Source organism: Loxodonta africana, chromosome 3 (assembly GCF_030014295.1).
Source record: "Loxodonta africana isolate mLoxAfr1 chromosome 3, mLoxAfr1.hap2, whole genome shotgun sequence".
NCBI classification, from domain to species: domain Eukaryota; kingdom Metazoa; phylum Chordata; class Mammalia; order Proboscidea; family Elephantidae; genus Loxodonta; species Loxodonta africana.
Genome location: NC_087344.1, coordinates 145960239 through 145978122, shown reverse-complemented (window position 1 = coordinate 145978122; position 17884 = coordinate 145960239). Strand labels below are relative to the sequence as shown.

Below are 17884 nucleotides of genomic sequence, written 5' to 3'. Positions count from 1 at the left end.
AACTGCACTAAGGCAGCGCCCCTACAATCCACAGCACAACAGGAATTGTTTACCAACTGCACATGTGGACTATACAGCCAGAAAAGCACGAGAAAAACAGCGATCCTGGATTAGACGTGATCTTGAAGTAGAAACTGCAGGTACAAAGCAGTGTATTTTTTCCAGTGGAGAAAAGAGATGCACCCAAAGAAAAAGAAGACCTCCGATGAGAGGGATCAAAAAGGAGTGAGGTGTCAGAATCCATACAATCGAGGAAAACAATGTGTAGAGCCAGTAGGCTCTGTTCCAGAGTCAGTGCACATGTGGGGCTATTTGTCTTTCTAAAATAGGAATATATGCACTGAAGTCAGTTTTAATACATGGAAGTATCCCATTTTGAGCCCATAAGCTTCTCACCCCTCCCACAAGTACAGCAGAACACCAGCTTGCAACTTAGAGCCAAAGCTAGCTCATCAGAGGATGGCCTTCCTATAAGACCAGGAGACAGTATGCCCGAATGAAACACTAATGTCATTTGTTGTGCCAACCACAGACATCCTGGTGCCATAAAGAAATTTATCTTCTCTAGAAACCAGTCTGCGAACCTCAGTATCGGCACAGCTAAGAGGTTACATTTTCTCGCCTTTCAAATGGCGTTTTGAGGACAGATGATGGTAGCATCCAGTAGGTAACAGTGTGGGCTCTGGAGCCAGACTGCCTGAGTGTGAACTCCAGCTTTTCTAGGTACTAGCTGTGTGACCTTGGGCAAGTCCATTCCTCAATTTCCTTATCCATAAAATGGGGTTATTAACAGACCTGTCTCATGGGATCAGATTAATCTAATCTAGTAATTAATTACTACAATACTTATAACTGTGTCTGGCATTTTGTAATCTGCAATAAACGTTAACCAAGAACCAAACCCACTGCCGTCGAGTTGATTGCAACTCATAGCAACCCCACAGGACAGAGTAGAACCACTCCCACAGGGTTTCCAAGGCTGTAAATTTTTACAGAAGATGACTGTCACATCTTCCTCCTGCAGAGCAGCTGGTGGGTTTGAACCACTGATCTTTCAGTAAGCAGCTAACTGCTTTAACCAATGTGCCACCAGGGCTCCTTCAACATTACCACCACTACTAAATATTTTTATACTCACTCTACAGACTTTATGCTATGAATGATTAAAGGAAAACTAGTTGATATCAAGTTGATTCTGACTCATAGTGACCTCATGGGTGTTGGAGTAGAAGGGTGTGTGATCTGTAGGGTTTCCAGCGGCTAAGTTTTCATAAATTGATTGGCAGGCCTTTCTCCCAAGGCACCTCTAGGTAGATCTGAACTTCCAACCTTTCAGTTAGCAGCAGAACATGCTAATCGTTTGTGCATCCAGGGACTCCTGAGCATGATTATCACCATTATATGAAGGAAACAGTTCTAATAAATTTATAGGTATATTTAGATAATGATTTGAGTAAAAAACAATGTTCATGAGACATTAGGTGCCATCAAATCAGTTTCAACTCACAACAACCCTATGTACAACAGAATGAAATACTACCCAGTTCTGCACCATCCTCACAATCATCGCCATGTTTGACCGCATGATTGCAGCCACTGTGTCAATTCATCCCGTTGAGGTTCTTCCTCTTATTCACTGACCCTGTACTTTACCATGCATGATGTCCTTCTCCAGGGAACGGTCCCTTCTGACAATATGTCCAAAGTACATGAGATGCAGTCTTGCCATCCTCACTTCTAAGGAGCATTCTGGCTGTACTTCTTCCAAGACAGATTTATTCATTCTTCTGGCAGTCCATGGTATATTCAATATTCTTCACCATCACCATACTTCAAAGGCATCAGTTCCCCTTCAGTCTTCCTTATTCACTGTCCAGCTTTCACATGGATAGGAGGTGACTGAAAATATCATAGCTTGAGTCAGGCGCACCTTAGTCCTCAAGATGACATCTTTGCTTTTCAACATTTAAAGAGGAAACTTTTGCAACAGATTTGCCTAATGCAATACGTCATTTGATTTCTTGACTGTTGCTTCCACGGGTGCTGATTATGAATACACGTAAAATGAAATCCTTGACAACTTCAACCTTTTCTCCATTTATCATGATGTTGCTTACTGATCCAGTCTTGAGGATTTTGTTTTCTTTATGTTGAGGTATAATCCATACTGAAGGTTGTGGTCTTTGATCTTCATCAGTAAGTGCTTTAAGTCCTCTTCACTTTCAGCAAGCAAGGTTGTGTCATCTGCATAATGCAGGTTGTTAAAACGAGTCTTCCTCTAATCCTGATGCCCCATTCTACTTGATATAGTCCAGTTTCTTGGACTTGGATTGAATAAGCATGGAGAGAGGATACAACCTTGGCACATACGTTTCCTGATTTTAAACCATGCAATATCTCCTTGCTCTGTTCTAACGACTGCCTCTTGGTCTATAGATAGGTTCCTCATGAGCACAATTAAGTATTCTAGAATTCCCATTCTTCACAATGGTATCCATAATTTGTTATAATCCACAGTTGAATGCCTTTGCATAGTCAATAAAACACAGGTAAAAATCTTTCTCAAGATATGGTGGCACATAGCATTTCATTCAAAAGTGAGTGCAATTTAAAAGATAACAGGCAAGATGGTTTGAAATAGACCATGGCTAACTGACATTGCAACTACTGAACTACTGTCTCAAAAATGGTGAGGACAAGCAAGGACAGGGCTTTATTAGTAGAATTCTCACTCTGCCAACTTTTTTTCTTTTTTTTGTAACATTCATCCACAAAACACTCTCTTCATTTAGCATTATGTAGCAAGTTCTGAAATTGCCTGCTTTGGTCAGAAATCAAATAGAAAGTGTTTTCTGAGCCAAGCCCACACACAGAGTCAAGGGCCATGAGGATGAGCAGGAAGAGGTCCCTTGCAGGGTAACTACTGAGTTCTTTATCTAATGTCCCAGAACCACAACTCAGTGTTAACCTAGCAGCCCAAGGCAAATGTTTGGGTCTCACCTCAACATAAACATGTCCATTCTCTGCCACAGAGAACACGCCCTGGGAGGGCACCAGAAAGAGGTCAGTGTTGTACAGTTCCATGTTGAAGGTGATATTTCTGTTGGGTGGGTCCTGGAAGCTACTGGGATTCCCCACTTGCCGAAGTCTGCAATTAAACTGGAAAAACAAACAAATATGGTGATAAATGACAGTCAAATGAAGGATGAAGGCCCTGTAGCTTTATGAGCTTTGGCCTTTAATGTTCAGTTTCATATTTTGACAGTCCCTAACCAAAGCCAACCAAAAAGACAACATTCTCTACAACCACCTTCTGAAAACAAACACATACCAACACAATTTCAGGCCGGCTGAAGAAGGAGACATCACCTTCATCCATATCTCCCAGAAATCCATTATCACCTGACTCCAAATCTTCATAACCATCTGGCCAACCGCTACTATCACCAGGGGATGAAACTTGCATCACAATCTAGAACGCAAAGAAAGCACAGTCAACCAGTGTTATAAAAACATCAAGCTGCCTGCAATTGTTTCTACCTCACATGAACATTCATGTAGTAATTCAGGTGTAAATGGAAAATCTGACTTAAAAAAACTCCAAGTTTTTGGGATTTCATCTTCAGAGAGATGATGAATAAAGAGAACAACAACGCAGGTTCAAATTAAGATTTGCATGGGAGTACATTTCTTCCTTTGTGAAGAAATACAAATTATTTCAAACAGCAGGAAAACACTAGATACTGAAATGGGGTTGTCAATAGACCTGTACTGTGAAGGGGTGGATTCTCCTTAGGGATCTTTTTGTTATTTCTGTCCTTCAAGATTTTTATAAAGTGTCCTTTGAATTAGAAACGAACTTTCTAATGTTTACTATTGAGCCAGTTTTCTTCTCATCTTTTCTGTTGCTCAATTCTTCCTCAGGATCTTTCTGTACGGATACAGGAAAGCATCACATTTTATTGCAGGACAATCTGTCTTAACACTGGTTAAAATGATTATTCCTGGGTTAGTTTTAGAGAAGATGAAAAAATTCAACCAAGGACCATACTCGTTGAGTCTATTCTGACTCAAAGCAACCCTACAGGACAGAGCAGAACTGCCCCTAGGATTTCCAAGGAGCAGCTGGTGGATTCAAACTGCCGATCTTTTGGTTAGCAGCTAAGCTCTGCACCACCAGGGCTCCAACCAAGGACCAGGATCCATAAATAAAACTGTAATTTTTTATATATGTAGTATAGCTCTATGGGACTCCTTAAAGTAGTCACACTTTCCTTTCCCCCCCCCCTTTTTTTTTTTTGCAGGGGAGGGATTCTGTTAGGATTCTGAACATGTCACAAAATAAAAACATGTATTAAGTATGAAAATTACTCTAAGCAATTATAATTGGAACAAAGAGCTAAACTTATTCACTGAAGGAAGCAGGATGGGAAGAGAATGAAGGAGCACTAACTCTATTCTTTCTCAAGTCCTCAAAAGAAAAGTATCGATACAAAGGAAGCAAGCACCCAGGGTGCTGGTTATCCTGGGTATCATAAAGAAAGAAAATAACAGTACATAAGAAGGAAGGGAACTTAAGGCCTCTCAATAATACATGTCTCTCCTGAGGCAATACTTTTTTTTTTTTCACATACAGATTATTATAGCCTCTCATTGGTTTTAATTTGGACACCAATTTAAAATGCTAAAATCAAGTACATCAGTAATATATGGCATTCACTGTATCTGGAAAAAGTGGATAACTGTAGAAAAAACAGGATGATTATAAGAAAATCAGTGTTGTAATTGGCAAAACAGTGTTTTTTATAGAAGCCAATGGTTAATAACTTCTTCAGATAATAAAAGGAGATTAGCTGCGCTGGCCTGGAGTTGGGCAAGATCAGTGAACTAGAAATCAGGAAGCTGGATTCAGTCCTGGCTCTGCCATTAAATAGTCCCTTGATTCTAAGCAAGTTTCTTAATTCTCTGGAGTTCAATTTCCTCACCTGTGAAATGAGGAAGTTAGATGAGATCATCTTAGGGTTCTTTCCAGCTCAAATAAAACTAAGCTTCTCTGAGGAGCAATGAACTCAGGCTCACAGGAGAGCCAGTCCTCATATGAACCCTGATTACCAATCTCTACTCTGGATTAAACAACTGCATCTGTCAACCAGCAGTGATAAGAGCTAGCAGCTGCCCATGCCCCAATCCCACAGCAAAACTGGATTAAGAGTTAGCAGCACCCCACCCCTGGACTAAGGGGTAAGCACATACACACACATCGTGTCAAAGCAGAGTACAGGGATATCTGAGCTTGGCCTTTGCCATCACAATTAACATTGCAAAACTGCGAAATTAACACTGTGAGGTTTCAAGATTTCATGTTTTGAATTCTTTTAATATTCACTGCCTAGTCTCTACCTCCAACAGAATGGGTTTATTCCAAATAAAAGCGATTTAGATGACTGATAAGAATGATTTCCAGAAAGTGAAGGCTAGCTATTGCAATGGGTTATCATTAGGACAATGTGGAAAATCTCCCTCCAAGTAACTTCCATTTCCTCTCTTAGAGGTGAACAGAGACTTAATAATTTCTTAAAGGCCTCTTTCAGATTTCTCTCTTTCAGAGGGAGGGAGGGTCTTCTCACCTCTGGACAAAATGTGAGGTACGTTGGCTTTCTCTCTTTTTGAGGGAGGGAGGGAAAGTCCTCCTACTTCTGGACAAGGCTTAAATGAGGTCAGAGAGACCACATGTCTGGTTAGCTCAGTTGTATGGAGGTACTCAACTGTAGCCCAAAGCCTTGGATTTTATCCCCAGAAGGACCAGGCCATTTGACCCTTCAGCTTGGCCATAGAGAGATGTAATTATCTTGCCAGTGAGCCCTTTGCTGGATTCAGTTCTGGAAGAACTTAGAAGAGGCAGAAGAGATCACCACAAATGCCCCAGCCAAGAGAATGGGGCCTCCCAACTCCCACTGATTCGCCAATAAAGGAAATAACAAAAGAGTTCAGAGTCAAAGTGCATCACATTTTGTACAGAACTAACACTTGGCTTTGTCCAGGCTTGGAGTACCCCTCTCATCATTTTCATAGAAATTTTAAGACTCTGTTGATAGAACGAAGGCTAATGATAGCATTGAGCAAGGCTTTGGCGAAGGGCAAAGCTTTGTTCTGGAGAACACTCACAGAGTTATAGTAAACCATGCCGTCAGGGGCTGATCGACGGTGCTGAGTACCACAGCCATTCAGGGGAGACTCCAAGACGAAGTGGGTGCCATTCATCTTGGCCTTGCAAGTAGGATCCAACAGGGTGAGATCCATCCCTGAGTAGCCACTGGCCTGAAATAACAACCATCCAAGACATAATGGGGGGCCCACAGGCAGTCCTGCTGAACACAGTTAATGGGTTTTTCCTTTTTTTTTCCAAGTAAAGGTTGCTAGAGGCTTGCATTCCCCCTCCCCCACCTACCTCTTCCTGGTCTACTACCTCTCGAGATCCCAAGGACTGTGTTTCTTGGCCTTGGAAATTCAATAGCAAAATACTGACACACAAGAATTTGCCCCCCCCTTTCCCATCCCCCAACTGAGAACAACAGGAACCGGGTGAGAATTGCAGCCAAAGGAAGTAGGCCCATCCAACTGAGAAAACAGTATCAAGTCTCCGGAGTTTAAAAGTGACAAAGCTAGAGGGAAATAACTAGCAAACACTGGGGGCAAGATGGGGAGGGAGGTAGCCCCCTCTTCTTTAAGTAACTGCACTGACCTGAAGAGAATCTTTTTCTACAGCCACAGTCATCTTTTCATTGTCACATTTGACTGATAGAGCAACATTCATGCTCCCTTGCACCTCTTCTGGCTCTCTGGGATCAGGAAACATTTGCATGCTGGTGCTGATGGGGTCCTTTGGCCGGGGGATCCCATCTTCTTCCCCTTCCTTTCGGCCTCTCCTGGAGATGTCCGGGAAAGGAAAGGGGAAGCCTCCATCTCGGCCTCCCCCTCCCCGGATGGGTGGGTTGTCCAGGCCAGGCAGGGTGCCATGGCCTAGCAGTATTCGCAGCTCCGGGGGGATGGTGTGGACTTCCTCATCTCTCATCTCCTCTGGCGTGGGGAGGGGAGGTGGACAGAGAAGGCAAAGCATAATTAGTGTTTCATGATGCTAGGCTACAGCACAACCATCATCAAGAGAGGCAAAAACAGGAGGAATAAGCACAGGATGGACATGTGTACAATAAACTTCTAATAAGCAATGTATAAAAGAGAGTAGGAGTCTGTAGGCCTGAATTCTAGAGTCCTGGTGTTCTCCATAATTAGCTGAGTGACTATGGGCAAGTGGCTTACTTCTCTGTGCCTCTGTTTTGTAACTTTTAAAATTAGGGGATTGGTTCTCAATTTTAGCTACACACTAAAATCATCCTGGGAGGTTAAAAAAAAAAAAAATCTCTATGCTCAAGCAGCATCCCAGGCCAATAAAAAACCAGACTGTCTGGGGATGGGATCGAGTCACGAATGTTTGAAAGCTCCCCATGTGATTCTAATGCTTAGCCAAGGTTGAGAACCACTGGGTCAGGTGATTTCTAAGGCCTACAAGCTGCAAAAATCTATGACTAAAAAAAAATTATGCTGAACAATATTATTCCATTCAGATTCCATTGGAATTCTTTGAGTCTACAGGTTCTTTAGAATTGTTTCTCTAAGGATTTCTTGTGATAATATACGTATTTTAAAATTGTTTTGCCACCCCAATATCTGGTCACCCTGGCCCTTCCAAACTTAGCCTTCATGAGGAAAAGAGAAAGCTACTTAGGCACACTTATCTTTTTAAAGGAAGAGACCTATTTCTATACAATCAAAACTTGTTATTTTGTCATATTTTCAACAGTCTAAAGAAAACAACCATAATTTTCACTGCATTCTTTACATCTACTACCTATAGCCAACTGATGTACACTTAAGGTCAATCTATTTCAGGGAAGTTGGAAGTAAAGATAACTGGTGACCATTAACTCTCCTTCAATACTGTCCTTTTGAAAAGGATGGCACAGGCATATGAGTTCGAAAGAAATCAAAGCTTCAAAAGGTTTTAAATTTGCACTCTAACAGAAACCGAGGTCAATCCTATTATTCCCTCCATTTTACCACGGAGGAACCTGAGGCTCAGAGGTTAAGTAACTCCTCCGCCTCCCCAAGCCCCATCACAAAGTGAATAAATGGCAGACCTGGAACTTGAACCAATATAGGGCACTCAGTACAGTCCATGAGGTGAGGAACAGGACTGAGGATCCAAAAACTTGGGGCTCGAATTTTGCTAGCTCCAAGACTCTGGTAAACCTCAAGAATTTGTTGAGCCTATGTTTTCTGCTCCATCACATTGGGGTAATAACTCCTCCTCTCCTTCTGGGTGAGAATGAGAAAGCTTAAGCATAAGTCCTTGTGACTATTTTCCTACAAGATACAGCCACCAACCAAAGGACTTTTTTCCAGTAGTCCTCTCTGCATTCTCAGCCATAAGCAGTCATTCAATGCCTATGACAGGAAGGCCAGGCTTAAGTTATTCCTAACGCAATCACGGTGAATGTGACTGGCTTAAGTCTATAACAAAGTCCTCCAACACGCAATCGACTCTGTTTTGCTGAAAATCTACATAAAAGATATTTTCAAGGAAATTACCTATCACAATTCCAGATAATTTAAAAATGTGCAAAAAAAAAAAAAAAAAAAAACCACTACATAAGCTGAGAGAAATTGTATTTTAATACACTTTAAAAAAAAATCACACTTACCATTGTTTTCAAGCTGAAGGTGAAATCTATTAGCCACAGGAGCCATTGTGTATGATATTACTGGACTATAACCATTGTCCAAAGCCCACTTAACCAGATTCTCTTGAGTAGAAGGAATGTCATCTCTTATTGATTTGGTCATTGTCATAGATCTTTCACTCTCTTTCCCAAAGCCAATACTGTTAGGAGACTAAAGATAAAAGCAAATTTTCACTTATGAGTCTAAAAGTAAACAGTGCTTTAAGTAATATTAATTAAATATCTGAATCCAGTAGATTCTATACTGTGGGTCAGGTAATTAATTATTCATTCTTTTGATCCCAAATGGTTAACAACTCAACTGCTAAATGAAAGGTTGGTGGTTTGAACCAACAGCTGCTCTATGGGAGAAAAGACCTGGTCATCTGCTCTCATAAGGAAATCCCATGTGGCAATTCTACTCTGTCCCATGGGGTCACTGTGAGTTGAAAATCAGCTCAATGGCATACAACAACAAGAACACCGGTGTGCAAACGTTTAACAGCAGATTAAAAAACATCTATTCATGTTTGACCATACTGTTTGGGTTGCTTAAAATAATCCAGTGACAACTAACCAGCTACATACTAAGTATATCTAGCCTGTCACTGTAGAGTTAGGTTAATGTTTAAATTAACCTAACTCTACAGTTAAATGTTAAATCGTGAAATTCCTAATATTAAACTGTTAACATACACACACACACACCAAATAGCAGAGCCTTTCCCATCTTATTTTTATTTAAAATTACGTATAAAATATACAGATGTGCATGCAATACTGTCAGCATGTGTCTCTGCTTCCCCCTCCTGCACCCTAGATTTAAATGAAAGAAGGTACAAGCTAGTTACTTCAGGGCTAAGACCATTCCATCCTTACAAACTGAAATTCAACATAGTGACACAACGAATGTTTATAATTTTCATCAATTTAGCAATCCTATAATTGTATTTATTTGCCAATTCTATTAACTGAATATGCTTAGATTTTATGTTCTAAAATAGTAATTAAATAATTTCAGTTATGGTCCCTTTAAATACTAACATTTTGTCCAGCAATACAAATAAGTCATAAAGTTGGCTTTCATTTAAATTGAATGCTAAGAATCTTCCTAGGAAAGGCCCTAAAAAGGATTTTAACCCTCATAGTAAGATCCTTCACCTGACAGCTTTGCTTGTGTGTTGCTGCAGGCTGAAAGCTATGCCACTGGTATTTCAAATACTAGCAGGGTCACCCATGGTGGACAGGTTTCAGCACAGGCTCCAAACAAAGACAGACTAGGAAGGAGGACCTGGTGATCTACCTTCGCAAGAAATTGGCCAGTGAAAACCTTATGGATAGTAAGAGAACTGGATTGACGCCGTAGCTGCAACAATGGGCTCAAACAGATCAACAACTGTATGGATGGCTCAGGAATGGGCAGCCATTTTGTTCTGTGGTACACAGGGTCACTATGAGTCAGAACCAACTCGACGGCACCTAACAACAGTAAGATCCTTATTACACTTTGAAGATGGACTCTGAGTACCCAGGACATATCCAAAACAAACCAAACCCAGTGCCGTCAAGTCGATTCTGACTCATAGTGACTCTATAGGACAGAGTAGAACTGCCCCATAGAGTTTCCAAGGAGCACCTGGCAGATCTGAACTGCCAACCCTTTGGTTAGCAGCCGTAGCACTGAACCACTAACGCCACCAGGGTTTATAGAAGGTAAATTTCCCCATCACTCGCTGACTCCTGTAGCAGTGGTCTTGCCAGATGGGCAGGGAACTGAATGCTGCAGAGGGGATGCCAAAGTGAAGGCACCACATTTCCAACAACTGCTCCAACAGGGCCGACCAGCCCTTCCAGCACGCAGATTATGTCATTTTCATGCAGCATAAAAACTGCTTTAATTTCCATGCCCAATTATTTTCCCCTGCATACATGCAGCATTTTTTCCTAAATTCCCCATTTGTTTCCCACTCTGTTTGCCCCTAACGTGACTAAATATTAATCCTTTCCCACTGTACAACCATAAAAGATTCACAGGCTCTAAGTTCCCTTGGCCTCTTTGGTTGTGGGATACTGGCTGAGGACACACATATTTCAATTCGAAGCTTAAAGGACCTCACTCGGTATCTTTTTCTATTAGCCAAGGTGCTTATCTGAGGGAAACCTGCCAGGTTGACCAGTCACAGCCACTGCCCACAGAGGTACCTCACCCGGACAGAGCTTTAGCAAAGTTCTGTAGCTATTTACAACCTTACTTTCATGGGTTCAGAAAAGTCTAGCTCTTATTCTGATTCAGAGAAAATCCCTTAGGGGAGTAAAGGATTTAAAAAAACAACTAAAATGAGGTAAAGAAGGATCCAATTTGTTCTTCTTCTTCTTCTTTTTTTTTTTTTTAATATTGTATTGTTTTTTGGTGAAAGTTTACACAGCAAGTTAGATTCCCATTAAACAACTCATACACAAAATGTCCCATGACATTGGTTACAATCCCCACAATGTGTCAGCACTCTCACCATTTCCACTCTGCCTGCCCTGTTTCCATTCATCCAGTTTCCCTGCCCCTCTTTGCCTTCTCATCTTTATTTTTGGGTAAATGTTGATCATTTGGTCTCATATGGTTGATTTGTTTAAAGAAACGCATTCCTCATGGGCATTATTGTTTATTTTATAGGCCAATCTATTATTTGGCTGAAAGGTGACCTCCAGGAGTGGCTTCAGGTCCAAGTTAAAGGGTATCTTAGGGCAATAGTCTCAGGGGTTCCTCTAGTCTCTATCAGTCCAGTAAGTCTGGATTTTTTTTCATGAATTTGAGTTTTATTCTATACTCTTCTCCCGTCCTAACCAGAATCTTCTATCATGCCCCTGGTCAGAACAGTTGGTGGTGGTAGCCAGGCACCAGCTAGTTCTGGCTAAAAGAGGATGTGGTTCACGTGGGCCATTAGTCCTGTGGACTAATTTCTTGAGTCTTTGGTTTCCTTCACTCTTCTTTGCTCCAGGTGGGAAGAGACCAATAGTTACATCTTAGATGGCTGTTCTCAAGCTTTTAAGACCCCAATGCTACTCACCAAACTAAGATGTAGAAAATTATCTTTATGATTAAGTTATACCAACTGGCTGACCTGTCCCCCAAGACTATATGGTCCTGAGCCTTCAAACCCAGTAAATCAATCCCATGGGGTGTTTGAGTATATCTAGGAAGTATCCCTAACTGTGCCCCCTATGTGCTTTACTGTATATATGAATACATACGCAGCAATACAAACATGTATATACATGTGCTTATAAATACACCTATCCATACACGCACATGTACTCCCCACGCCTTTCCACAACCATATAGCATACCTATCTACCTATGTAACCACTCACGTATTTTTTGCTTGCTATTACTGTTGTTACAAAGTTGTATATGTTATAGCATTTACTGTAGTTGTCCTTTAACAGTTTGTTCTTAAAACTCTTTATTCATTTAGTCAACAGTAATTTCTTCCAAGGCACAGCTTCTTGCAGCCTTTCAAAGCAGCATGTCATTTTGATTGGCTGGAATTGCAACAATACAGTCTGGCCTCATCTGCCCTAGTTCTTTCATGTCATTAGACAGCTAAGAAAATATTGTATTTCCAGAATACTATCAGCATAACCGCCACCTGTCCTTTTGTACCAATATGGAATGATCTGTTTACACCTTTCCACATTAAATGCAGGACCTGTCAGTACAACTCATATTGATTATGCCAAGTGACTTACAAGGCTACAAATCTATCTACACCTCTGTAAAGCAGCAAGGCTTGGAACAATGGCAGGTAAGTCGGTTCCAGCAGCGAGGAAATTTCTCTCACCCTTTAGTTCTAGGAATCCCCAGGCTTTCCCAACCTCCAATGGAACTACTCCAAATGACAGTGTTCAAGGAGGTCTTCACCACTATCTTTCCCAGACACATCTTCCTGAGAGATGAAGAGCAGGTAAAGAGCCTGAGTGTCTTCCTCCCCTCCCTCCCACCGTGGCATTAGAACTCATTAGGGGGTAGGGGGGGAGGGTGGAACCAGAGAGTGCAGTGCATATTCTCACTAGAATTTTTTTAAATATCTTTTCAAAGAACATGTTGGCCATTACCCATCTTGAAGTTCTGAGGCCACATGAAATAGTACCACAGGGAATCTCGAACATGTTTTCTCCATCCATTGTTTTATGTTTCGGGGGTTCTTCCTGCCATAAAAGTAATTATACATGGTCCATAAAGGGGCCTGAAAAATAAGCTGGGGCTGGGCATGGCAATGTGGACACTTCCAGTATTCCCATTCTTGCCCACAACACAGCCCTTTGTGTCTCTTTTTGACCATTCTGTCATTTGGAGAACACATTCTGTCCATATCCCGCCCAACATACACGTGCACACGCCACACCATGTTTAATGGTGCTCTTCATTCAATGCACCCCACCAATTCTTTCCAGGAAAAGTCCACAATTCCTTTAATGGACATTTTTCTTTGCGCTTTGTTTAGGGAAGTATCATAATAGTTCCTATAGACACACATTTAAAGAATGGCTTATGGAGAAAAGAAGTATCCCCTTTTTATGCCAGTCACTGTGCATTCCCTACGTTACTGTATTTAATTCTCCCAGCATAAGGAGATAGACATCACTATTCCTTCGTTAGGGAAGGGGAGCCGGAGACTCCCAGAAGTTAAGTAGTACATATAACTGTGAACTGACCATGTGCAGGCATCGTGCTGAGCGCTTTAGGTAAAATATCCTGTAATCACTTAACAAATACTTGTTGAATGAATGAATGAGCTAAGCCTCACAATAACTGTCAAGGTGAGTACTACCATGAGAGCCATTTCACAGATGAGAAAATAGACTCAATTACACTGCTCAATATCTATTGGAATTAATGACAATTGGAGATGGGATTTGAATCCAGCCCTGTCTGGCACAAAGCCAGGATCCTTTCCGCTCCACCATGCAGTCTTCTAAAGAAAATATCAAGATCCCTATAAAACAACTCTTCTTTTCTAAGCACTAACTTGTCCCTTTCTCTTAGCAGATATCTTTCCCCCCTTAGCACAGCCAGGATTCACATCTGAGACAGGGAGTTAGGAAATCACAAAGCGTGAAACTGGGGGAATAAAAAAGAACATCGTGAAACATTACCTAATTGTTTAGTAATGTTGTCATGCATTGTCCAAAATTGGCCTGGAACAGGAGTACAGCCAAAGAGAGAAATATAAACAGATCTTGTACTGGGATGAGCGACCTCGTTTCTAGCCTTTCTGATTCATATGAGAGATGAAGACACTCAACACGAGCTCCCTGAGTGCCACGGACCAGGCACACATATTCAGAGACAGAAAGAGCCATTGACGGGTCAGGGCCAAAAGAACATTTACACGAGAACTCCAGCAGGGACTTAAAAAGTACCGTATGTTTTTGCCTTTCAAAGCATGATTCCCTTTCCTGTTTTTGTTATTCTGAAATTAAAAGCATTTGGTTGGTGTGCCAGGCAGCAACAGCAGCAGACACCCCAGGTCACCAACACCCCTCATGCCATGCCAGGGAAAGGCCATCAAAACATCTCCAGCTTCAGAAAATCACGGCTGGGCTTTGTGCTTAGCACCAAATTAATGTATCACCGTTACACATGATGGCTTACTGGGATTTGCTCAACGTTTTAAAAAAAAAACCACAGGAACCAGAAATTATTACTTCAAAATTAGGATGTGTGTGCTCGTGGCTTTGTCTGATGCCTCTGGCAAGTGCTGTTACATGACGTTGCCTAGGGAACTGTTAGCTTTGTTCATGGCTGTATCCCCCGGGAAGGTGCCACGAATGAATGAATAATACCAAAACCAAAGGCATCCCCCCACTCCAAAATCCTGAAAACATAAAACCTACCCCAACTGATCCAACGAAGGTAGTAAAAGAGGAATAGGCCACAATTTAAAAAAGAACAATGTACCAAAATTCAAATCTATAAAAGAGATACTAAAGAGATAATTATCTTCTAATAATTGGGCAAGGGGATTTTCTTTTTCTTTTTTTTAAACTTCTCAACATAATTCATTCCAATATTTCATCAAATAGTTACCTCCTAAACACATCTGAAAGATTTATTTCACCAACTTTGAACATTCAACTTTTCAGGAAATGGGCTGCTGCTGTCTGTCTGCCCATGTCAACCAGCCTCTTAAGTATATCTCCTTCAGGAAATATAATGTTTACGGAAGACACTGGGGTATATTTTTCAGCATAATCTCATATCTCAATTACTGTGATTCTTTTTTTTCAGTGTTTCACCCTTGGAAGTTACAAGCAAGTGACAACAGGCATGTCAAAACCATGTATTTATCTTAAAAAGAGAAGTCCATGGTGTGAGCTGGGATCAGTCTATCTTCCTCATCTTCTGTGAGCACCTAATCCCAAAGTGAGATCTGATACGCAGGGCCATGCCATTGAGGCCCTTGCAGGACTCTCAGTCATAAGGGTTTAATTATGTTCATTATTCCACATTTACTATGACTAGAATAATGAACCTAATCAAACCTTTCATGACAGAGATGTTCATTATTCTATATTGGCTATGACTAGGGGCAGGCAGTGGTCGTTCAGTGGTAGAATTCTTGCCTTCCATGAGGAAGACCTGGGTTCCATTTCTGGCCAATGTACCTCATGCACGGTCACCACCCATCTGTCAGCGGAGGCTTGTGTGCTGCTATGAAGCTGAACAGGTTTCAGTGAAGCTTGCACACTAAGACAGATGAGGAAGAAGTGCCTGCTGATCTACATCCAAAAAATCAGCCATTTAAACCCTATGGCTCACAATGGTCTGATCCTGTTGTACCTGGGGTCACCATGAGTCAGAGGCCAACTCGACAACAACAACTATGACTTGAGAGCACACGTATATATTTCAGGAATTTCACTGTGGCCCAGGGAGGTTAAGGGGCTTGCCCACATTCTCAATTTGTAAATGCTGGAGCCTGAACTCAAACCTGGCTGTCCTGACCCCAGCATTCAGGCTTCTAACCACCACACCATCTGCCCTTGTCAGGAGAAACCAAGGAGCAGCCTATTTTGCAGAGTGAAAATAACTGAAAGACCTTAGAGAAAGCTCTAAGAGATAGGATCTTTGGGAAAATAACACATATAAACAACAACTTAAATTACTGTCAGTCATTGAAACAAAGAAATGCTCCAACTTACAATAACTTTCAGGTTTCCCTTAATATCGAAAGATTTGATCACCCAGTTGACAGACTTTTTGCACTTCAAGATCAAGATGAGATTTTTGACCACCTCAGGATCCTTTCGAAAAGGTCTTATGTCAATTATTATATCCACCTGGAAAGCACTGTGAATGGAAAACAAAGGCAAAGTTAGGACCCAAATGCCAGAAAGTTGCAACCATCTCCCCTCTTCCAAGTCTTCGTGTTTCCAGTGTCTGGCCAGTTGATTAAAAAGCTGGAGTGCATCCCAGGCAAATGACATGTGCAAAACAGATTGTTATTGCACACATAACAAAATGGTTTTACATAACAATAGAAACACACACCCGCTGCTAATTAGCCACTGAAACTTTTCTCTGGAAAAAGAAAAGCGGTTACTTAATGCAGCCACTGTTTCAAATGGACTTGAAGAAACCAGTTTACTTTTGAAGCAGAATTGTTGCTTTTCCAACCTTCAACACCTCCGAGATGTAACTTTTCAACTTGCCATGTGTTCAAATTCCTTCAAAATCAGACGTGAGTGGCAGTTCGGTGAGTGGGGAGTGGCAGGGATGAGGAAGACGTGGCAGTAAAAAACCAGGAAACCTCAGAATAAAGTAAGAGGTAAAAGGCTAGAGAATTTCTTGACTTATGTAAGGTTTGTTTAAGCCATTAACACTGCTACAGAATCAAATCTGCATTTGCTTTCCCAAACTGCTGGATATACACTTTTTAAAATAAAGAAAACAGATGGTCAACCAACTGATTACTGGAAAATTGATGAACATAACCCAAATTTCTAAGAACTCAGTATAAAAGAGATTTTTTTTTTAAACCAAACAATAATACCTCTGTCATTATGAATTTAAGGGAAAATCTTTATTTCCATCTTGGTTTTATACATTTGTAAAGCATAAAATGGATGGTATACTGAAACGAAGCCCTAGGCTTAATATCTAAATGCATTTGTCAGATTGCTTCTACTCCCATTCCCTTTTAATTTTCCACAAAATTCGTTATGAGGGATAGAGTAAAATCTTACCAAAACCAATCTAGTTTATTTGCTTTTGAAATCCAAATTTGATTTGAATATTAACTTTTACGTCATTGTACAACATAGCTTCTCAGAGAATAAAATACTTAGGAATAAATTTAACCAAGGACATGAAGGACTTATACAATGAAAATTATAAACCTGCTGAAAGAGATTAAAGACTAAAATAAATGGAAAGATGTTCCATGTTCTTGGGTTGGGAGACTTATATTGTTAAGATATCAATACTACCCAAAGTGATCTATAGATTCAATGCAATCCCGATCAAAATTCCAACAGCCTTCTTTACAGAAATGGAAAAACCAACCCTCAACTTTATGTGGAATGGAAAGAGGCCCTGAATAGCTAGAGCAATATTGAAAGAGAAGAACAAAGTAGGAGGACTCACACTTCCTGATGTTAAAACATATCATACAGCTGCATTGATCAAAATAGCCTGGCGGTGGTGTAATAGACACACAGACCAATGGAATAGAAGCAAGTCCAGAAATAAGCCCACACATCCATGGTCAACTGATTTTTGACAAGCGTGTTAAAAGTCCGTTTGATGGGGAAAGAAGAGTCTTTTCAATAAATGGTACAGAGAAAACTAGATTCCCACATGCAGAAAAATAAAACTGGTTCCATGCCTCAAAAACCATATACAAAAACAAATTCAAAGTGGACTAAGCACCTAAATGTGCAAAAAAAAAAAAAAAAAACCCCATAAAATTCTTAGATGAAAATGTAGGGGCAATGCTGTCACGCCTAGCTTTTAACAATGGATTATCTATTTATAATAACAAAAGCAAAAGACAAAATAAATAAATGAGACCTCATAAAGATTAAAAATTTTTGTTTATCAAGACTTT

General features: G+C 40.8%; 1 protein-coding gene across 3 annotated transcripts in view; it reads right to left on the bottom strand.

Moving 5' to 3' along the window:
• The window catches only part of TGFBR3 (transforming growth factor beta receptor 3), a 224956-nt gene that overhangs the window by 41932 nt on the left and 165140 nt on the right, over positions 1-17884 (bottom strand). For 2 of the 3 annotated variants that reach the window (XM_010598114.3, XM_023558415.2), the window contains exons 7-12: positions 15978-16125; positions 8760-8949; positions 6743-7077; positions 6166-6318; positions 3332-3472; positions 3001-3159 (exon numbers count right to left, since the gene is read on the bottom strand). In XM_010598114.3, coding sequence (XP_010596416.2) covers positions 3001-3159; positions 3332-3472; positions 6166-6318; positions 6743-7077; positions 8760-8949; positions 15978-16125 — 1126 coding nt within the window. The remainder of the gene's footprint in view (positions 1-3000; positions 3160-3331; positions 3473-6165; positions 6319-6742; positions 7078-8759; positions 8950-15977; positions 16126-17884) is intronic. The other variant, XM_023558416.2, reaches the window with a different exon arrangement.